Here is a 24,156-nt window from a genome sequence, read left to right on the forward strand (position 1 = left end):
GACATTGTAGCTGGTTTCTTCCAGGGAAAGTGCTCCCAAAGAAGAGGCTGTGACGCATTTTTACCATCTAGTCTTGGGGGTTGTACACTGTCCTCTGCGTTACCATTTTACTTGTTGGAACCAAAAGGCTCAGTACAGCTCATATCTAAGAGAAAGGATATTAATCCTGGTTTCCTAAGCAGACATGCTCTGTGTTCATTACTTGTCTCATTGCTATGACTAAATACCTGACAAAAATCATTTAAGGAAGGAAGCATTTATTTTGACTCACAGTTCCTGGGGACAGTCTAACATGGAGGAGAAGTTACAGTGGGAGGAGCTTGAGGCAGCTGAGCACACTGAATCAAAAGAAACAGGGAGCCATGAATTCCTGTGATTACCTCACATTCGTTATATTCAATTCAAGACCCCAAGGCATAGACAAGTACTGCCCACATTTAGGGTAGGCCTTCCCGTCTCAATGAACACAATCAAGAAACTCCCTCATAGATAAGCTCAAGGATTTGTTCCCAAGGTGATTCTAACCCCATCAAGTTGACAATCGAGGTCATCATCCATCACACGTATCAAGAATGAGTGGACTTACTTAAAAAGCATAACATTAGATATTCCTTTAGCTTTGAGGTGGGTTTAAAATGTGGACTTCCTCTCCAGGCTTTCTCTGGCCATCTGAATTTATTTCTGCATCTTCATAGGGCTCAAACTGATGTTGACTCTTTGGGAACACTCCCCTCATCTTTCATAGAACTTTCCTAGTCCACAAAAAGTCACAGAGTGTTGAGAACAGAAAAGGGAATCCGAAACAACCCCAGCATTATGGGATCTGGATAGACTCATCTGCCTTGCCTGTTCCTGCTGCAGCACTAAAATTTGACATCTCAGATTCTTTTCAAGCAAGAGTTGCTGCAGTCCTCTGCACAGCTCCTCCATGCCGCTGTCACAAATCTCATACTGAAACCATGCTCAGTGCCCACTGACATTCAGCACATCCTCTCATCAAAAGTGATGTCACTCTACTCTTAACTATTTGGTATTCAGCATTCTGGTTCTCTCAGTTCTCTGCAGCATTTACCTCTCTGCCTTCATCTCTAATTTCCATTGAAGCACTTACTTTCCTTTGTTTCTATAGTGAATTTAGTTTGCCAAAGACCAAGTTCAGAATTTCCCTCTAGAGTAACTTCCATTTTGTCCATGCTTTTTATTCTCAGGGTGATATCCTTAAAAGTAAGAAAAAAACCCCATCATCCTATGGCTGGGTGAACTGGCACATACCTGGAATCTCAAAGCTCAGAAGGCAGAGGCCGGTAGAGTTGGTTGGAGTCTTCCTCTTCGATGTAGTGATGGAGTCTAAGATACTGGGACAACTCTCAGCCATTATCAGGAGTCTGGGGAAATCCTCAGCCATTATCAGGACTATGAAAAAGCATCATGCAGTAAGTTACTATTTATGTATTTGTTTTGTAATTTGAACCTCTTGATCCTCCTGCCTCAGGACTTCTATGTATTGGGACTACACGTACACATTACCATTCTGAGCTGCAGGGCAGCAGTGGTTCCTAGTTTAATTTTAAGGAAGTTCAGTCTCTGCTTTCATGCTGAGCTTGAGACTCCAGCCTCCTACCCATTTCTTGTTCCTATTTTGGTTTCTTAACCACTGTTCCCATGTATTACTGATGCCTACATTCATGTATCATAGACTTTAACCTGCATGTGAATTACCTGGACATCTTGTTACAGTGAAGATTGTTTCTTTTAAATATAGCTTATTAGGAGGCTCAAGGTAGTGCCTAGGATTCTGCATTTCCACTGTTGTATTTATTTATTTATTTATTTATGTATAGAGCATGCAGAGGTGCATGTGCCACGTAGTGTGGAGGTCAGAGGACAATTCTCTGGAGTCAGTTCTCTCCTGCCACCTGGTGGGGTTCATGGATTGAAGTCAGATTGCTAGGCCTAAGCAAATGCCTCTACTAGTTGAGCAATGCCACTCACCCAAGATTCTGCATTGCTAACAAATCCTCAGGTCATGCTACTGGATTAAGGATTTACTCTGCAGTAGCAAGAACCTATAGCAACAATGGAAATTCCTAAATATGTTCCCTTTTTTACTCTCTCACCAGAGGGGACAGAATATGTACTGTCTTGTTGACATCATCTCTATAGCCTATGCTGTTTGCCTCATTAGCCCCAGTATAACAAAGTGCTATAACCTCCCTAGGGACATAATGAAAAATAGTGATTATTGGGTTCTGTCATTGAAGATTTAAAAATAGTATATTTAGGATAGGGCCCCAGAAGTTATATTTTTTACAAAGTACCTCAACAATCTTGCTGCTTTAAAAATATTTTGTTAATTATGTATATGTGTGTATCTGTGCATAGGTCCATGCTTGTCAGTGCAGGTACTTGCAGATGCCAGAAGTATCAGATCCCCCTAGAGCTGGAGTTTGTGGGATGTGAGTGCTGGAAACCAAAATCAGGTCCTCTGAAAGAGTAATATATACTCAATCACTGAGCCATCTTTCCAGGAAAACTTTTTTTAAAAGACTTGTATCTTATAGGCTAATGGCCAACCTAAAATCTTAAATGAAAAGTCTTCCCCAACAGATCCTATGTCCTTTATTTTATTTTGTTCTCTCTCTCTCTCTCTCTCTCTCTCTCTCTCTCTCTCTCTCTCTCTCTCTCTCTCTCTCTCTCTCTTTCTCTCTCCCCCTACCCTCTCCCTCCCTCTCCCTCTCTCACCCCTCCTCCTTTTCCCTATCCCTCTTTGATCTGGACAAAGTCACTGTAACTAATTCATCTTAGTGGTGTGTGTGTGTGTGTGTGTATACACATACATATGCATTTATCTTATGAAGAATGCAAAACATAGTACCATGGGAAGAAACTTTCTCTTTGATTCTATGGAATCAAGTTACTCTCTTAAATTTTACCAAGTCATTGTCCCTCTCATTAATTTTCCAGAGAAGAGTGACTTTTCTGGAAGAGTAGAAAACTTAATTGTGTTGGCGGCAGTGGAAATACAAGTGACATCTTTAAACCTAGCACACAAGAAAAGACATTATCACATTCCAATCCTATTGAGACACAGGATTCCTCAAGGACAGGGACACCATTTATATTTATCCTAGGTCATTTTCATAAGTCGCAGGCATCTCGTGCTCATCACTAACAACAAGCTAAGCAAAGGTCTGTCTGTATATGTTCAGCCCTTGCCTAGAAGATGGCACAGCACCAACTATGGACAGAGTCCTTACAGATAATTAGTTGAAAATGGCCTTAGATTTCCCTGGCTAGCCTTTTACAAAATTCTTAAATGAATGTAGTGGATGTCAAGCCTCAATATACATTCACTCTTAAATTACCATTAGAACATTTCTATATGGCTGTGGAAGGCATAATGCCAAGAACAGCTTTGAGAAATCAACACCTGTCCACACCTGCTTAACTTACATGGGAAAAACCACCAATAGCCTAGTTGGACTTAAGAAGTGAGATCCCTACCAAGACCTAGCTGACGAACATGATATTCTCCACCGTTGAGTGGAGAGTGAGATCTGACTCTCACACGAGCTCTGGTGCCCCTTTTCTGACCACGTCCCCTGGATGGGGAGGTCTGGCGGCACTCAGAGGAAGGATAGCAAGTTACCAAGAAGAGACTCGATATTCTAAGAGCATATATAGGGGGAGGAGGTCTCTCTCAATCACAGACATAGGGGAGGGGAGAAGGGGGGAAGTGGGAGGGAGGGAAGAATTGGAGGAAACAGGGGAAGGGCTAACAATCAAGATGTAATATGAATAAATTAATAAAAAATGTAAAAAAATTTTAAAAGAAATTTCCACAACATAAAAAAAAAAGAAGTGAGATCAAGTCAGCACACGAAGGTATCTGAAGAAATAACAAAAAAATGATGCCTACAAGTCCTCTTTGTGTACCCAGCTTCTACAGGCAGAACTTCATAGCAAGGACAGGGGATTCAACACTGTCTCATCCGACTTGCCTCCTGCTGGGTCTCATGTTGCACTTTCCTTGCCCTGTTTCTTCATAGTTGAGGGACCTTCATAACAGGGTTTGTGGTTGTTCTCTAGCTCAGTGCCACGCCCCTTCCTTTGTGCCACCAAGCACATGCTGCTTTTTATCTGTTCAAAGAGCTCTAGCACACACTTAGCAAACCGTCAACATCAAGTGTCACTTTTTTTGTAAGGAAAGGTGGTTACTCCATTCTACAAATGGAATGGGCGCTAAAGAATGGTCCTCCTGCTTGGTGCCTGTCTAGCCTCTTACTTATGTAGTACCTGGCAGCTGTAAATTTCCCTCAAGTAAACAGAGGAGTTGATGACTCACTGGTGTGTGTGTATGTGTGTGTGTGTGTGTGTGTGTGTGTGTGTGTGTGTGTGTGTGATCAGTCTATTGATTTGAGATCAATCAGTCTTCTGAGCTATTCCAAAGCAAATCTTTTCCCCGCCAATCCCCAAATGGTAATCATGGTAATAGTGATAAGTAGCCAAAATTAATCAAGTGGAATAAACAGTATACAGTCTTACCAGGGACTGTTTTTCTGTTGAACTTCACAAATTATACCTGCTTTACAGATAAAGAACTTAACCCTGAAGATACATAAGTAACTTGCTCAAGCAGTTGTACCAAGGTAATAAATGAGAGGGTTAGTCAGGACTGAAGCTCATGCCCTGCATCAGTAAGTTGTAGTGCTAGCAACTGACTGACACCACTAGGCTCATGGTTATTGACTCAGTACTGGCAATGCTGGACTCCAGTGAGACACTCTTCCTCCTGCAAGCATCGAGCATCAGTCTACTGCCTGCTGCCTACAAGGAACCTTTCATATTACGGAAAGGGTACCTCAGCCTCCTGGACATCAAATGCTGCAAGCAGCCATGACAACACACTTGGAAGCTTTCTTGGTGGGCCCTGATTTGTTATTTCTTATGGGTCCTGAAATGAGCCTTTCACAACCACTCTTAGTAACTGGCTTTCTGATACACATCAAGAAAGGCCAGCTCCACTGATACCATGAAGGTATAGCCTTCTGGTGTATTTATTAGTGCTAGCTAAACATCAAACATGATTCTGATAGTCTTTTTAATAGAGTCTTTCTTAGCACTTCTTCAGCCATAACTTATTTCTTTCACCAGCCTCTCTTCCCTCGCCCTACCCAATCTTGGGAAGGATCCACAACTGTTGTATACTTCTGAGGAAATTGAAAGCTTGCCAAAAAATTTGCAAGAGCTACACACACACACACACACACACACACACACACACACACACACAAAGAAAAAAGAAAATAGGAAAAAAAAAAAGAAAAACAGAGAAAAACCAGCTCATATGATTTTTATATTAGAAATAAAGGGCATTTTTTTTTCTGAAAGAGATCGTTGATTTTTGAGTGTTGAGCACACAGCTGGCTCCATGGTTAAGGAACACAGGGGCCTGGGAAATTTTCAGGAAAGAGCACATGTGCATTGTGCTTCTGGTTTTCCTGGAGTCTGTTGCTGAAGGTTCAAGGTGTGAGTCCTGTGCATGCCATTCTCAGTAGCAGTCCCTATTTCAAGGGGACTAATTGGGACAGCTCACACACAGACCCAGAGGTGCTTTCTAATGCATTAGTAAAGATTAGAAACAGGAGGGGTCATGAGTCACATCTGAACCCATGGAGATAGTATCAAAGATATCCCCAGTCTTTGCAGCCAACTGCATTTATTAAATACCGACTATGGGTGCTGCCAGTTTAAATGAAAAGGCAAAGGTATCTATCTGTTAAGCCACTTAGGAGTTGTGATCTGCTGCCTGATTCTCAGTTGGAGAAAGCAGGCAGCTGGGCAGTGATTGAAGTGTCCAGTAGGGGGCTGGCATTCGCTGTCTATACGTGATCCTGGCTCCTCTTCAGAGCCACAGCTCAGCAGAGCTGCCGTTTGCTGGGGAAGCCAGTGACGTGCAAAGCATCCTGCCTATAGGATTGGAGACTTTCTTGGTGCAGTTTTTTTCTACCCACTTTAAACCTTCAGGTTCCACATATCAGGAAAGACGGAAAATGCTGTGTGAAAACAGCACTCCAAAAGTTCTTAGTAAACTGCAGCCAGAGAGACCCAGACTGAGTTGGAGGTAGGAAGAGGGGACACAGAGTGGGTGTAATTCTAAGCGTTTCTTCAGGCTGAGTTTCTGTTGCTTGTTAACTTAGTGAATTTACAGATGTACTGCTCACCGGTGGTGTGAAGACTGGAATAGAACCAACATCATCGTACTCAGCCAGAGTTTGTAATACCTGTGTGTGTGTGTGTGTGTGTGTGTGTCTGTCTGTCTGTGTCTGTCTGTCTGTCTGTCTGTCTCTCTCTCTCTCTCTCTGTCTGTCTCTCTCTCTCTCTCTGTCTGTCTCTCTCTGTCTCTCTCTCTCTCTCTCTCTCTCTCTCTGTGTGTGTGTGTGTGTGTGTGTGTGTGTGTGTGTGTGTGTGTGTGTGTGTCTGAATTCAGAGTGCTTTTATTAAGGAAGATGAAGAGCCTGGCCCAGATCTTACCTTCGTCACCTAACTGAAAAACTAAGAAGTTAGTTAAGAAGCAGCATCTTGAAGGCACTTTTTAAGAGACAAGTCTTGAGATGGCTGCAAATAATTGTTCCCACCTGAACTGGGAAGCGGATCCTTTCCTGTCCTGCAACAGCACCTTCAATCAAAGTCTGAATCCCCCCAAGATGGACAACTGGTTTCACCCAGGAATCATCTATGTCATTCCTGCAGTTTATGGGGTTATCATCGTGATAGGTCTCATTGGAAACATCACCCTGATCAAGATTTTCTGTACCGTCAAGTCCATGAGAAACGTGCCAAACCTGTTCATCTCTAGCCTGGCTTTGGGAGATCTGCTGCTGCTGGTAACCTGCGCCCCTGTGGATGCCAGCAAGTACCTGGCTGACAGGTGGCTTTTTGGCAGGATTGGGTGCAAACTGATCCCCTTTATACAACTTACTTCAGTGGGGGTGTCTGTCTTCACACTTACGGCACTGTCGGCAGACAGGTGAGTACTCGCGGGAAGTTATATCCTCTTTTGGGGTGCTGGACCACACGGTGAATGACACAGGAGAGCTGTTTGCCCAAAAGGGAAGTTTTACTCAAACTCACATTGTCTTCTAGGCATGGGTTTGTCCTGGAAATTACTTCTGGAGTTTGGCATATTAGTTTAAGAAAAGAAAAATGAGTGAATGGTGGGGCCCGAAGGAGATAAATGAGAGTTAAAGCTCTAAGCCTGAGACTGAGGGGTATTTTTTCCAGAAGAGAAATCATTGCCTCTCCCTGCCTTCTCCCCCTCTGAAAAATTAATTGTGACTGAGAAGGGCAGTCACAACCCATAGGTCCAACCTCAGGCTAATGTGTCTTAGAAGCAATTCAGAACCTTTCAGGAAACAGAGAAGTTCCCACTGATCCTCCGTGAAATATTCTTTGAGGAAGTACAAAAAATAGCCTCCATTCCTCTGAACTTTGTCTTCCTTGAAACTCTTAACTGTTCTTACATCTCATTTTTTAGTGTGGTTGAACAGAACAGTTGTGTGTTGATTTTTTAAGTCTCCCTTCAGTGAATTTAAACATGATTGCTCCCTTTGGTCCAGCTAAGCAAGTACTGTTCATGGTTGACTTCTAATTTTAATAGCTTTATTAATGTCCTTCTATGTACAGTATCTTCAGAGCTTGGTGAGGGTGTCACTTTTTATCCTGGAAAATACACATCTTTGTGAACTTCACATATATATATATATATATATATATATATATATATATATATATCATGTAGGTCACAATATATTGGCATAATCTTAAAACCTATATTTATCAAATATCTGCCATGCTAAAAAAGAAAACTCATGCTTGAACAAGCAAGCAAAAAATATTTGCAGGCTATTCCACACATTGCTGACTGTATCTTATGTTCTGAAGTCTGAAAACGGAAGTGATTAGGCTATTAGATACAACATATGCTAAATGGCTAAATTAAGAAAAAAATCGGTCCAGTGGACCAGAGATTATAAATTGTTATCTCAAGTCAACTATATGGTATATAGTAAAGACACATAGGACTAGAGTGTATACTAGAAAAGCCATAGGTGCAGTTCTTAAAAGTTTAAAATCTGAAGAAAACGGCCTACATTTTCATACATGTGGTTCTGGAGTCTCCGTTTGTAAAGGAACAAACTGTCCTCAGGTGAGCTGGCCTTGATAAGTAATAGACAAATAAAGATAGGGTTATCAGTAGTTGCGGCCACGTGTTTATCACAAACTACTTAAAGTACACTGCTCAGAACAGATGATATTCTCAGAGACTGAAAAGTAATGGTCCAGAAATGAGGATACTGTGTGGACCGGACAGGGTTTCTCCACTCACCCTCCTCTTACTTGCACCCCGCCTATTTGCCCTCCAGGTACTAATGACCACAGACACTTTTCTGTGTTTGTTCAGGGCCAACAAACTTCGAAGCTGGCAGAAGTTCCATGGCTGGTTCCCACTGGTGGAGGGCACGTTAGGCTCAGCGTAATTTTCTTGATGGGAAGAAGAGATTTGGGTTTCCGGGCTGGTGAATACAGTGGTCCAGATGGTGTTTACTGTCTCCTCAGGGAGGCGAACAGAGTAGAAAGGGAGGGCATGGAATGGAAAACAGCAGCTGCAGGGACCCTCTTCCCAGAGTTTCAGAGCAGGCTGAACTCGCCATCAGCAGTCAGGGAAAGCTCCGTGCAAAGCTGAGTTGAATGCCACCGCAGCTGCAGTGTGTCCTCACTAACTTTTTGTATTTCACAGTGCCTTGCAAAGGCTGATGGGTCACTGAAATTACAGGTGGTGCATTACACCAACTTCAGCAAGAATAGGTACCCAGTCAGTTTGATAGTATGAGACCGAACTTCTCTATTTATCTTGCGTTAGAAAGCTGCAGGATTCTTAAAACAGCCTTATGGGCTTGGCAAGACAAATGTGAGTTCTATACTTCTCAACGATGTGTCATCTAGGTACACAGTAAAAAGAGTAAGCTAACAGCTCGATATTTTATATGGTGTCTATGTAACTGTGTAACCACCACCTGGGTGAGATATTAAGGCGCTCCAGTACCTTGCTCATTTCTAGTTTGATATTCCTACAAAGAGGCAGTTCTTTTGTCATTTCATTCACCCGACATTACTTATTGCACTTCTCGAACATATAAATGAAATTATACAGTAAATGTAGCTTTGTGCTTGCCTTATTATGCTTGGCGTAGTTCTGTGTTATTCACCCATAATCGCATGCTTAGTAGTGGTTTTTTTGATTGTGTGCACGGTCCCATTGGAGGAAAAAAAAAAAACCTCGGGTTATCCTGATGAATATTGGTGTGTTCTTATTTAGGGCTGAAAAACTTTTCTAGATATTTACATTTTTTAAAGGATTTCATACAATAGATTTTGATCATATTCTTGGTCCTTCCCCAACTCCTCTCAGATCCTATGCCCTCCCTACCCACCCAACTCCACATTCTTCTTTAAAAAAAAAAAAAACAAGCAAGCAAAAGCACACAACAAACAAACAAACAAACACAGGGTCAGCTTTGTATTGGAAGGTTTTCCTGAGCATGAGACCTGCCCTGGAGTGTGGTTGATATATCCAGTTGTCACTTCATTGAAGAGAACTGATTTTGCCTCTCTCAGTAGCTGTCGGCAGCAGATAGCTTCTTGGTTACAGGTGGGACTTTATATATCTTTTGGTTGACATAAGAACTGATTTCTTTTAGGCATATGTTCAAGTCTGAAATGCTGTCATTAGTGTATATATTTAGTAGGTATTGCCAGTTTCCAAGTGAGCCTCCATGTTTGATAGCTTGGTGAAAGGGAGCATCAAACTGGCCAATGTGGATGACCATCGGAACTAAAGGGGGACTTTGAAACCTTACAGAAGCCTAGGCCCCATCCCAAGCTACAGAAGCAAAGTTTCCAGCATGTGAGTGAGACTCATAAGTAACCACTGTAGGTTGTCTTCAGTGCCAGTGTTCATCTCAGTCCCCTTCTGCAGCCTTCTCTACCCACAGGTGAACTTCAGTCTTTGTCACTAAGAAAAGAACGTTTTTCTACAAAACTTTATACCAGTGTCACCATCCCAAAAGGGAGATTGCTAGGTAGCCTCAGCACATAGAATCCTGGGATTGCCACAGCTGACTAATTTCAGGTTCACAGTCAAGCACCTTCAATTTTGGTTCCCATCTTCTCTCTCCTACTGTTTTTAATTTACCAGTATTATTAGTATTATCTGTAGGCCCAGCTAGCAATCAATCAAGACACAGACACTCGTTATATTTTAAAATAGCCTTAGTTAATCTGGAGCAGGGAAGATATTAATCCTCTAAACCACTTCCCATAGTGGGCAGGTATCCCTGCCCCAATCCTATGCCATCTGTTTCTACCAATTTCTATCAAGCTACTTCCCATCCATAATCCCAAATATTTGTTAATGTTCTTCATCTGGCCCGAATTCCCCATCCACGCCAGCCATGTTCTTCTCTTCCACCTAACCCATAGCAGACTTTCTCTCCTCCTTGGATCTCTCTCCTTCCTCCTCCTGGTGATCTCTTTTCTTCTCTGAATTCCTCTCTCTCCTAGCCCCACCTATCTTCTTTTCCCTGCCCAGGTGGGATGGCTTTTTATTAAACAAAAGGTGGGTCACACAGACAGCAAGCAGTAATTAGCACAAAAATACATCAGACCATCCCCCAACATCTCCCCTTTTCTGTCTAAATAAAAAGGCCGTTTTTATATACAGTAAGTACAATTATGAAAAAGTATAAAAACCAATAGGTAAGACTTACACACATAATTTTTAATCCAAATATATTTGGCAACCCTGTAGAAAATATTATCTATTTTATCTGAGTAAATCTGAAGTTTTGAACCTAAATCAACATCTATTAAAGCACAAATCTATCAGCCTAAAAGTATCTATCTAGACTTAAAAGTATTTTTTAAGTCCCAAACAACTAAGCTTAATTTTAAAATGAAATCCCCACATCACTCTGTCTGCATCCATGTCTGCATTCATGTCTGCATGCCTTCATCCATGCTATTAGCACTTCCCATTCTTGTAGAATCCACTCTGCAAAGGGCTTCCTCCTTTCACAAGCAAACAGTTCCAGTTCTCATCCCCATGGCATAGGCCTGGGTGGGCATCAAAAGGCCTGAATTGTAGACATTTATCTGCTACTGCTATCCATATGAAAGAGTTGTGCTACCTCTCTGGCCTTGCTTTAATTACCTGTAAAATGTCAGAGTTGATCTGAGTTGTTTTGAAAGATATGGAGGGAGGGAGGGAGGGAGGGAGGGAGGGAGGGAGAGAGAGAGGGAGAGAGAGAGAGAGAGAGGTGGGGGGAGGGAGTTGTGAGCATGTGTGTGGAGGCCAAAGGTCAACTTCAGGTGTCAGTCATCAGGAGCTGTCCCCCCCCCCCCGTTTTTTTTGAGACAGAGTCTCTCACTAGCTTGTCTCTTGGCCTCCTCAGCACTTGGACGCTCCATAAAATCTATATTTTCTTTAAGATGCAGGATCCATTCTACTTCTAAGAGTTGGATAACTACAGTTTGATTGATATTTGAACAGCAGGCACACAATACAACTAAGCAGCTAACAGTAGAAGGCATTTTTCAAGTTCAAACCCTTGTTTGACACAGAAACCAAAAAGCAGGCGATGAGATTTAACCTTCAGGACAAAATTGAAGGAAAGTGAAACTAAAGCCCTACTCCCCTCGCTGCAAGCTACAAATCTTTTAGCAAAGCTAGACACTTTTCTTAAGAAACTATCACAGTCTGATTCCGTTTCCCTTCTCCTGACATGGAGCTCCAGACTCCAAATCTGGCTGTTTTATAAGATGGTGCTCAGTGACCCAAAGCATGATCAGTTTGGAAAGGGTCTTTCCCTGGTCACTTCAACAGATCTTAGGTTATTGTGCCCAGCTTTCTGGCTTCTAAAGAGATTGATCTCTCTCACACACACAAAAGAAGACTCAATTTAGTTTCCTTTTTTAATTGTATTAATTTATTCAGATTATAAATCAATTGCCATCACTTGTATCCTCCCATTCCTCCCTCCCTCCCTCCCGCTTTCACCCTATTCCCCTCGCCTAGGTCTACGACTGAGGGGGACCTCCTCCCCCACTATATGGTCATAGGCAATCAAGTCTCATCTTGGTAGCCTGCTTATTCTTTCTTTGAGTGCCACCAGGCCTCCCCACCAAGGGGAGGTGGTCAAATATAGGGCACCAAAGTTCATGTCAGAGTCAGTCTCACAATTTTGTGGAGAATGTCCTGTCCATTGGGTAGATCAGAGTAGGGGTTCAATGTTTACTATTGTATTGCCCTTGGTTAGTGCAGTAGTTTGAGCGGGCCTGGATCCACCCATCACGATATTCTTCTTGTAGTTTCTAAGACCCTCTGGGTCCTTCTATTTCCCCATCTCCTATATTTCTCTTACCTAGAGTCCCAGTAGGATGTCCTCACATCTATCCCTACACTATGGACTACTATTCAGCTATTGAAAACAAGGAAATCCAGAAATTTGTGGACAAATGGATGGGACTAGAAATGATCATAATGAGTGAGTTAACCCAGAAGCAGAAAGACTCACATGGTATATACTCACTTATAATTGGGCACTAGCCCAAAAGACATATCCCATGAAAGTCTTCACTTACCAGGAATTCAGTTTCTTATAGAGCATCCTTCCCCCAAATTCCCCAGTAAGAGGAGGTTGGGTGGGCTGACAATTCCTAGTCCTTTATGGCTTGGTTTTCAGAGGCATATGCTGCCACTCTGCATGAAAGGAGAAGTGTGTCTGCCCACAGCCACGGTGAACCAGCACTGCTGCCAGCAGGGTCTGGGAATGCCCAGAGGGCAGGTGGTGTGCAGGTGGACTCTCCCAGCCAGGCTCTCTCTCAATAAGAATGCGGTGGAAGAGGAGAGGAGGGAACAAAGAACCTTCAACTTGTCTCTAACACATTATTTTTTCAAGTGTCAGGCTTTTATGTGATTAATTAAGTATCATTCTGGCAACTTAATATGCATGAAGGAAAAAAAAAGCACAAACTTCATCATGAAACACGCAGCATCTCATGAAGGGCTCCCTGGTGAGGTTTTTTTGAACTGTGCCTGTCAATAACATCCTTTAAAAATAGACTAAATTTGCATTCTTGCACTTATAAATCTTCCTGGTGTGTGGAGTCGCATAAATTCTCTTTTAATTAAAACACATGCTTTCAGAATAAAGCGGAAGTTTTTCCCTTTTCCACCTCTGAGTAAAAGCAAAAAGGGACATCCAACAAGTTTCTTTTGCACAGTCATCACCTCCTCTAAGAGGCCTTCTTTGGCCACTGTCAGTCTAACAGAATGGCCAGTGGCATCCTATCAACCAGTTTCTTTGTTTTTCAGGTTTATTGGAATGTAAGTTGTATATAAAAGTTCTTAGGGGGACAGGTCTATGAACCTTGGCACTCCCACTCCCACCACATGACCTTCACCAACACAGTCCAAACACATATCGTTCCTATCCTCCCCCGATTCTTTCTGGTCCCTGTCTAGTGTATTCCTTCCTTTTAGCTCAGTTCCTGCAGACTTGATCTTTTCCAGGATGTCCCATTAATGATAGCATATGGTGTGGTTCCCTTAACACACCATGTTGCATATGTAAGTAGCCCACTCCTATTTTGCTGTGTAATATTCACAGTGTTTATGTGTCCTGGTTTCTTTATCTGTCTTCCAGTTTTCTGTTTAGTATGATGACGAATAAATCTGGCATACATTATTATTGAAAGTTTTAGTATGGATAAAGGTCTTCAGTCCTCATGGGTACATACAATCCATGATTAACTTCTCTTGAGTTTCCTTGCTTAATTGTTTTTGTCATACTGCACGCACACACACACACACACACACACACACAATGTGAGTCTAGGGGCCTGCAGGGATGGCTCCATTGGCAAAGTGCTTGTCATGCTAGCATGAGGAACTGAGTTAGATCCCCAGAACATGCCTGCAATCCCAGCACAGAGAAGGCAGGGGTAGGAAGATAACAGGGGCTTGCTAGGCAGCCATTCAACCTGAATTCTCAACTTCTGGGGTCAGTGAGAGACCCTGTTTCAAAATATAAGATAAAGAACAATTGATGTCAATTTCTGCCTTCTACACACACACACACACACACACACACACACACACACACACACACACACACGTACAAAGTAGGAATCTACAGCATTCACTAATATTTTGTCTGATACTAGACCAGTACCTAGCCTGTACTAAATGCTCAAGATATTCTTGCTGAACAGATGAAATGAACGACGAGTGAACGGAGGAGTGGATTCAGATGGCTCATACCGGATGAACCTAGAATACTTGATTAGGATCCCCAAATCATGTTCATTTCCTCTGATGATTCACAGAGTAACACTAGAACAATCATAGTTCCAGCCACAGATGACAAGAGCTAGGCTTTGTAGGAACTGAAGAGTGCTTTTAAAAAGAAAAAGCAAACAAAATTTTGAACAGAAGGCAGATAAACGAATATTTAAAATTACTTAGAGCTTATACAATGGAGTTGGTACTCAAATGAATTACACATTAAATGAGTTAAATTCCACAGTCATCTAAAATTTAGAAAAGCACCATAATGCCTAACAACTAGTTTCCTGACTCTCCTTGGCCATGCTTTTTTTCTTAAATATTTTGGCCCCATCCTCATCTGTCTCTTCTTAAAACAGCCATCATTTGGACATATTCATTTCCTTTTCTTTGCTTTCTTTTTAAGTGCTGGACACTGAATTGAAGACCTTATGCATACATACTAGCATGCATTGTACAACTGAGCCACACTCCCAGCCTGAGAACAGTTATTTCTGTAAGAAGTTAGAATCAGTCTTTCTCCAAGGACAGGTTCCCAAGAAGTCAGTGTTAAACACATGTACAAGGGCAGCACTAAATGGACGCCATGAGCTGTATTTATATATACATATGCATATAATATGTAAATTGTAACTCTTAAAGACGAGATCAAGGATCTGAGAAGAATTGAGGTAAATGTGGAAGGAACAGGATGGAGAGAAAGAGGGATGGAGATGATGTAAATATTGTAGTCATGTGTGAAGTTCTCAAAAAAAAAAAGTTACCAAGGCTCGCAAATACCATTTCCTTTAAAAAATGAAAAATTGGCATTAAAATGAGAATTAAAAAAAGGAATTAGAAGGATACAGCTGTGTTTTACCATGGTTTATTAAACTCAGCTTTTTATTAGAGGTTAGAAAAGTTTTCATCCAATTTCACAGCTCATTATTGAGCCTGTCATATACAAATGTTTAGAATTATCAAGTTTTAGAAAACTGTGGTCTTAATCTTGTTTCTCTCTTATTACAACAGAATAGTACAAATTGAGTAAATTATAAAAAGTAGAAATATATTTATCTCATGGCTCTGGAGGCTGTGACATCCAAGAGTGTGAACAGGTAGAGAGGGTCCAATTGCTGCACTGTGACATGGCATGAAGGAAAGAAAATGTGTGCGAGACACTCAGCAACCTGAAATTTTATAACAATTTATTGTCGAGAAGGGGAACCAGAGAAGGCAGTGGGGCAGGGGAGAGGAGAAAAGCAAACTATCACACTTTTTGTCTCATATGTTAAAAAGATACATAGATGATAGATACATACATACATACATACATACATACATGCATACATACATACATACGAATAGACATAGATAGATACATACATACAGACAGACATAGATACACAGATAGATACATACACACAGACATAGATAGATAGATAGATAGATAGATAGATAGATAGATAGATAGATAGATGATAGCTACATAGACAGATAATTATTCTTCTATCACCTCCTAAAGTTCTTTTCTAATCCTTTGTAGTGTAGTGTACCCCTTCCCTCTACTTCAGTTCCTAGAAACCTTGATCTTTTCCAGAACATCCCATGAACAGTAGCAAACAGCCTGGTTTCATTTCAGACACTGTACTGCATGGGTAAGTAGTGCACTCCTATTCTGCTGGGTAGTATTCACAGCGTTTATATGTCATGATTTCTTTATCTGTCCTCTAGTTTGTGATCCGTAGGACTGTTTTCAGTTTGGGATAGTGGTGAACAAATCTGGCATAAATGCTCATTTACACTTTTAGTATGGATACAGGTCTTCTGTTCTTCTGGACACATATAACCCATAATTATTTTCTTGAGAATTTTCTTGCTTGTTTCTTATATATGACATTAAAACAGAAGAACTATTGGAAAGGAGGAAAAATAACAATAGCAGAGGGGTGAATATGAACAAAACACAATGATGCATATACTCAAATAAGTAATGATAAATATAATCAATTCAATAAATGAAAAAAGTAAAAAAACAAAACAAAACAAAACAAAAACAAACAAAAAACAAGTAGCCATTCACCAGTAATGGCATTAATTCATTCCTAAGGGCAGAGACCTTATAATCCTTATAATCTGAATACCCCCTACCATTTAACACTGTATTATTTGAATGATGACCAAATTTCAACACGAAATTTTTAGGTGGACATTCAAACTGCTGCAACCACTACCAAGCTTTGTTTCCTATGTAGGCTGCTAAAATTGACAGCAGTTCCACTTTCTTGGGTTTTGAGTAATCTTAAGTATTCTTTTGATGAATGGCACCTACTATGAGCTCTTTGCTATCTTCATCAGTCTTGGTATTCTATGAGTATGTATAATAGAAGTGAATTGATGCAATATATTTGATACTTATAAATTGGCCACAGGCTTCTGCTTTACAAATTCAGTTCTATTTATGTATCTAAATAAAATATTTTACCTTATTACTTAATTTTTCTTTATTAGTCTCACTTTATCTATCTATCTATCTATCTATTTTACCTTCTGTGCTGGCTAGTATTTTTTCTACTTATTTATTTATTTTTAAATATAGTTTATTAATTTCTGGCTAGTTTTTATGTCAAAGCTAGACTGATCTGAGAGGACAAAACCTCAATGAGAAAACGCCTCCATAACATTGGGCTGTATGCAAGTCTAAAGGCATTTTCTTAGTTAGCGATTGGTGTGGGGGTACACAGTCCAGCTTATTCCTCTGGACTGGTGGTTCTGAGTTTTATAAGAAATCAGTCTGAGAAAGTCATGAGGAGCAAGCCAATAAACAAGTCCCATCCATGGCCTCAACATCAACTCCTGCCTCCAGGCTCATGCCCTGTTTGAGGTCCTTCTCTCACTGCTCTTGATGATGAACTGTTATGTGGAGCTGTGAGTGAAATAAACCCTTTCCTCCCCAAGTTGCTATATTGATCATGATGTTTCCTCACAGCAATAGTAACTCTACAGCAGATTTTAAGTTAACTTAATATTTTAATTATTTTATTTCACTCCCCTGTGAATTTGTTAATTATAGAAATCCTTTTCAGTATTCATTCAGATGCATCCCTAAAGTTTGCAATATGTGTCCTTCACAGAGTCTACTACACATTAGAATTTCCTCCCAATACAGGCCTGTGAGGACACTTCTAGTTCATTGAGAATTCCTCCTTGCTTAAGACAAAAAATTCAAGTGACACCACATGCTGGCGAGGATGTGGAGAAAGAAGAACACTCCTTCATTGCTGGTGGGAATGCAAACTTGTACAACCATTTTGGACATCTATCTGGCACTTTCTCAGAAAACTGGGAATAGGGCTTCCTCAAATCCCAGCTATTCCACTCCTTGGAATATACCCAGAAAATGCTCCACCACACAACAAGGATATATGCTCAACCATGTTCATAGTGGCCTTATTCATAATAGCCAGAACATGGAAACAGCTTAAATGTCCCTCAGTTGAAGAATGGATAAAGAAACTGTGGTACGTTTACAACATGGAATACTACTCAGCTATTAAAAACAATGAAATCCCAAAATTTGTGGACAAATAGATGGGACTAGAAATGGTGATACCGAGTGAGTTAACCCAGAAGCTGAAAGACTCACATGGTATATACTCACTTATAATTGGGCACTAGCCCAAAAGGCATGTCCCATGAAAGTCTTCACTTACCAGGAGATTGGGATAGATGTGAGGACATCCTACTGTGACTCTAGGCAAGAGAAATACAGGAGATGGGGAAATAGAAGGACCCAGAGGGTCCTAGAAACTTACAAGAAGAACATCATGATGGGTGGATAGGGGCCCTGGGGGGGTCTGCTCAAACTTTTGCACTAACCAAGGACAATACACATAGTAAACATTGAACCCCTACTCTGATCTACCCAATGGACAGGGCATTCTCCACATAATTGCGGGACTGACTCTGACATGAACTCTGGTGCTCCATATGTGACCACCTCCCCTTGGTGGGGAGGCCTGGTGGCACTCATACAAAGAAAGAATAAGCAGGCTACCAAGATGAGACTTGATAGCCTATGACCACATAGTGGAGGAGGAGGTCTCCCTCGGTCACAGACCTAGGGGAGGGGAACAGGGTGAAAGCGGGAGGGAAGGAAGAATGGGAGGATACAAGTGATGGGATAACAATTGATTTATAATCTGAATAAATTAATAAAATAAATAAACAAAATTCCTCCTTGCCTTTGATTTCTGTGCTATATTTTGCATTTTATTTATTTGTGTATATCTGGGTGGAAGGCTATCATGTGGCATGGTGTGTATGTGGTTGTCATCTGCCACGTTTATGTGAGTTTCAGGGATTGAACTCTGGTTGCCAGGCTTGGCTGCAAGCTTCTTTATCTACTGAGACATCTTGCTAGGCCCTGTCTGTTCAATATTTTAATTCTCTGTGTTTGTTAAAGTATCATTTTTATTATAATTTATTCAGATTGCATCCAGATTGTTATCCCTTCATTTGCTTGTATCTTCCTCTTCCCACCCTCACTCCCTCCCTCTTCCACCCTCTTCCCCTCCTCTAGACCTCTGACAGAAGGGGACCTCCTTCCCCACCATATGACCACAGCCTATCAGGTCTCATCTGGATAGCCTGCTTCCCCTTTCTCTATGTGCCACCAGGCCTCCCCATGATTATAGCAGCCTAATTGGTAATAGCCAGAATCTGAAAACAACCTAGCTACCTCCGTGTGTATTTTTATAACCCACAGCACACCATTCGTGTTGTTTGTACATACTGTATATTTAACCACATGCTTATTTAATATTTAAATTTAGATTTAGATTTCTCTCATTGCTCTTTTATGTATTCTCCATTCCTGTCTGCATCTCTGTGGCTTTTCACCAGAGATTATTTTCCTCCTGTCCAAAGAACTTTCTATTTAGCACTAAGGTCAATGGTGACACTTTTTCTCACTTTATGTTTGACACTATCTTGTTCTGTGTTTATTTTGGAGAATATTTTCAGAGCTCTAAGAGGAGGGTTTCTATCTTTTGGCACTTGGCAGCTGCCATTCACCATCCTCCGAATTCTTCTGTGAAGTCACAGTTTACTGTAGTTCCTTTAACAACATTGCAAGGTTTGTTTGTTTTTTTTTTTTTTTCTGAATCAACATTTTTTTTTTAATCTTTCTCTTTGACTTTGAATCACGTTACAGTAATGTGTATAGATGTAGTTTTTTCCCCCTTTCTTTCTCTCTTTCATTGTTTTCCATGCTTGGGGTTCATAATGTTTCTTCAATCTGTGACCTGAAGGTTTTAGTTGTTTTGGGGAAGTTTGTAATCATTACAATTTCAAACATAAATTCCATTCCTTACTCTCTTTCTTATCTTTCTACATATGCACAGAATAATTGAGCCAAGCTCACAATTTTGAAGTCTGCCCCTTTCGATCTTATTAAAACTAGCAATTTCTTAAAAGCTCTGTTGCTGAAGAAAATTTCATTTCTTTACCTGTATGCCTTGAAATTTTTATTTTGGATTACTGGAGATAAAAACTATTTTAAACACATTTTAATGTCACAATTTTGTCATGACTAAAGTGAGACGCTTCTCTCACTTCTCTATTGAAATTCTAGATTTTCTATTTGGTTCACAAATAGATTCATATTATGTTTTTTAAACTTCCGGTGGGGCCTGGAGAGATGGCTCGGTGTTAAGAGCACTGGCTGCTCTTGAAGAGGACCCAGGTTCAGTTCACAGAACCACGTGACAGCTCACAACTGTTTATAACTTCACTTTCAGGGGATCTGAAACCCTCTTCTGACTTTCTGGGCCTTCCTGGCACACACATGGTGCACATAATCTCATTCAGGTATATATAAGTAGGTAAATGAGCGTGGCAAATTCTAACCTCTGAAATGCCTATAAATCTATTTCTATTTTAACTTTTTTCTCCTTATTTTACAGCCACCTTTATTTTATTTTATGGAAGACCATGTAATTTTTATATGAATGTTTAATTTTGTGTATAAAAAAAACTGTAGGTAAGTTGTGGCTTTGGGTTATACTACCTTCTAGAAAGTACTGGCCTTTGCTCTTGCTGGCAGCCAGAAGGTAGCATTGTATCAGACTTAACTAGAAAGGGAGCACATTGGAAGCTGAGCTTTGGCCACCATGAGAGTTAGTCTGGGTTGGGGGACACTTCATATACAAGCAGGGACCTGGACCATTTTCAGTCTTTCTCTTCTTCAGTGGATACTGGACTCCACTTATTACCCATCTTCACCCTAAAGCTGCTTGAAATTTGTGAAGGCCTCCAGGGGAGAATGATGCTGAATTCCGGCCCTGTGCTACACTTAATTTTTCGTTAGGATTCCAGCTTCTCACATTGTTATCACCATGGTACACCTCTGACTTTTTTTTTTTTTAAAGAGATTAAAAAAAATATTTTTTTGAGTCTGAAGCTCCGCCTGGCCACCAGCTAGTTTGCCCTGATCAGGAGTGGGAAATCCTACACCAGCTCTCTGAAAAACCTCTGCTGCCCTTGAAGGAGCACTCAGCACAGGCCTGCTAACAAGGAGTTCCCAGCTACCTAGTTGCCTCCCACCCCCCCCATCCCCCGCCCCCCCTCCCCCCCCCCCGTGAGGTCAGCCTTCAGAGTCTCAGCAATTTAGCATCAGAGAATGGAGTTCTGGCTCACTTCAAAGTGAAGCCAGCCAGAAATCTCAGCAGAGGTGTGCAGCACTAGGCAGTGCTGAGGGTGCAGGCTCATCAAAGCCTCAGGGATCTTGAAAGTAGGCCGGGACTCTCAGCCCAGTAAGCACGAGTTGGAGCTGACCTTTAGCTACACAATGAGTTTATAACAGTTGAGTTTTCATGGGAAGAAAAGAGCCAGAATGGTCTTAAGGTATGTTTCTTTAAATTTCATTATTTAATATTTTGAGAATTTTATACCTGAGTGCTGTATTTACATCATTTCCACCCCTCCGTCTCTCTCCTCCAATTTCTCTTATGTCCGCCCTTCCCTCTCAAATGTATGACCTCTTTTCCTATAATTATTATTGTCATATATATGTGCATACACACATATGATATAGACACACACATATGTATATATATATATATAATATATTCTATTATCCTACTGAGTAGAATTAGTTTTGCCTATATGTACATGCGTTTAAGTCTGACCACTTAGGATTGGATAACATTTCAGGAGGCTAATCCCTGGAGAAAATGGATTCTTTCTCTCTCAGCAGCTCTGCATGTGTGTGTCTCACAGTGGTGTCCTAATCCTCTGCTTCTCGCAGTGTTTCCACTTCCTCTGCCAAAACGCTCCCTGAGCCTGAAGTGTGTGTGGGCGGGAGGGATTGAGTTGTAGATGGACCCACTGAGGCTGGTCACCATATGGTCATTTATTCTCTACAGTTTGACCAGTTCAAGTTTGATTTTTACGGCCATTGTGTTTCATTATTGTACACAGTGGTGGGCTGCATGAAAACATTTTCATACAAATATCAATTGCATGCTGAGCAAATGCCCCTCACTACTTTACTCCTTCTGTTTTTTCCCCTCTCATTTCTTCTCATAGTCCTATTTGTTGCCCTAGATGATTTTGCTTCTGCTTTCATAATATATACAGATGCATAATTTTATGTTATATATAATTAAAAAAATCCAGGCACCATGTATGAGAAAGCATATGCTATCTTTGCAGCACTGGCTTAATTTGCTTATATGAGTAATGGTTCGTTTTCATTGTCAACATGATCTTGAATCACCTGCAAGAAAGGCCTCTGAGAAGGTCTGTGAGGGATTATCTTATTACATGGATTGAGGTGGGAAGACTTGTCCATGGTGGGTAGTGCCAGGGGATCCTGATCTGTGTAAAAAAGAGAGCTGAGGAGCAGCACCCGTGTGTTCATAGGCCCCTTCTTCTGAGTGTGGACTTCCTGTGACAGTTGTTTTAAGCTCTTGTTTCTGTGACTTCCCCCACCTAGAGTTGGGACCAAAAACCAAAACCAAAAAACAAAAACCCTCTTCCCTCCTTAAGTGGTTTTTGCATGAGTTTTTGTTGTTGTTGTTGTTGTTAGTTTAATTATAGTAACAGGAAAAGAAACTAAGATCTATTTTTCTGTAAATGATATGACTTCATTCTTTTTTATGACTGAAAACTCATACACACACACGTGTGCATGTGCACACACACACGCACACACACACACACACACACACACAAGTCATTTTTATCTCTTTCGTTGTTCTTGGCTACTTGAGTTAGCTCCCTCACTTAGCTATCATGATAGTGCTGCAATAAACACCGATGTGCAAATAGCTCTGTGATATATTAGCTTGGAGTCTCTTGGGTAAACACCCAGGAGTGGCATGGCTGGGTTCTATGGAAAAATCTATTTTTAGTTTTATTTCTTTATTATTTTCCTCTCTTCCTTGACTTTCTTCTTTTCTATCCCTATCTCTGTTTCTATCACCTCTGTCTCTTTCCCTTATATTCTACTCAAGCTAATTGGCCAGTAGAAACTACTGAAGATTATGGTAAAGATATAAGGGGAATATAAATATGGCAATAAGGAAATTTATTTTCTTTTTATTAATTAATTTATTTATTCACTTTACATTCCAACCATAGCCACCGTCCTCCTCTCCTCCCAGTCCCACCTTCCCTTCCCCATGCCTCTTCACTATTCCTCAGAAAATGGGAGCCCCACTATCCCCCCCACCCCTCATCAAGTTGCATCAGAACTAAGTTCCTCTTCTTCCTCTGTGGCCTGGCAAGGCAGCCCCGCCAGGGGAAAGTGATCAAAAAGCAGGCAACAGAGTCCATGTCAGAGACAGCCCCTAGCTCTCTTACTAGCAGACCCACATGAAGCCTGAGCTGTCCATCAGCTACATCTGTGTACAGGGCCTATGTCCAGTCCATGCATGGCCCTTGCTTAGTGCTTCAGACTCCACAGGCCCCTCTGGGTCCTGCTTAGTTGGCTTTGTTGTCTTCTTGTGGAGCTCTTGTCAACTCTAGGTTCTTTTATCCTTTTTCCACTTTTCCCCTAGACTCCCTATGTTTCCCCAATGTTTAGCTGTGCGTTTCAGCATATGTTTTAAGGCACTGCTGGGTGGAGCCTCTCAGAGAGCAACTCTGGTAGGCTACTATCTCCAAGCACAGCAGAGTATCATTAATGGTGTCAAGGGTTGGCTCTCTCCCATGGGGCAAGTCTTCGGTTGGGCCAGGATCCTCACACATTTTGTAGGCAGGGTAAGTTTTAGATTGAAATTTTTGTGGGCGGGTTGGGGTTCTTCTCCCTCCACTAGGAGTCCTGTCTAGTTAGAGGGTGTCCTGTTCAGTCTCCATAGCCCCTGCTACTAGGAGTCGCTGCTAGACTTCTCCTCATATCCTCCCAGAGCAGGAGACTTAAATCAGAATAGGCCTCTGGGAGGAAATTTATTTTCAAGCAGAAGGACTAACTGTGATAATAACATGTCTATGTGACTCACTTGTTTCTTTATACTGTCTACATATAAATAGAACTATAGGTCACATTCAAGCTTCTCAAAGTTCTCTTTTGCCCTTTGCTAATTTTGGTCTGTTATGGTCTGTTCTGTTGAGTTAGGATGTTTCATATTTGGGCCAAGTATCTGTTATGAAAACTACTTTAAACAAAATTTTTAGAACAATAGAAAATTATGCTACAGCAAACAACAGTAGTTTTCCCCCATGAAAACATGGAGCATACTGGTTTTTACATTGTTTTTTTATTT

At 41.1% G+C, this 24,156-nt stretch overlaps 1 protein-coding gene across 1 annotated transcript in view; it reads left to right on the top strand.

Moving 5' to 3' along the window:
- The first annotated feature begins 6,579 nt into the window (after positions 1 to 6,579).
- Positions 6,580 to 24,156, top strand: part of Grpr (gastrin releasing peptide receptor) — a 37,132-nt gene continuing 19,555 nt past the window's right edge. The window contains exon 1 of the mRNA XM_051142356.1: positions 6,580 to 7,030. Coding sequence (XP_050998313.1) covers positions 6,615 to 7,030 — 416 coding nt within the window. The 5' untranslated portion in view covers positions 6,580 to 6,614. The remainder of the gene's footprint in view (positions 7,031 to 24,156) is intronic.

Source organism: Acomys russatus, chromosome X, assembly GCF_903995435.1.
Source record: "Acomys russatus chromosome X, mAcoRus1.1, whole genome shotgun sequence".
NCBI classification, from domain to species: domain Eukaryota; kingdom Metazoa; phylum Chordata; class Mammalia; order Rodentia; family Muridae; genus Acomys; species Acomys russatus.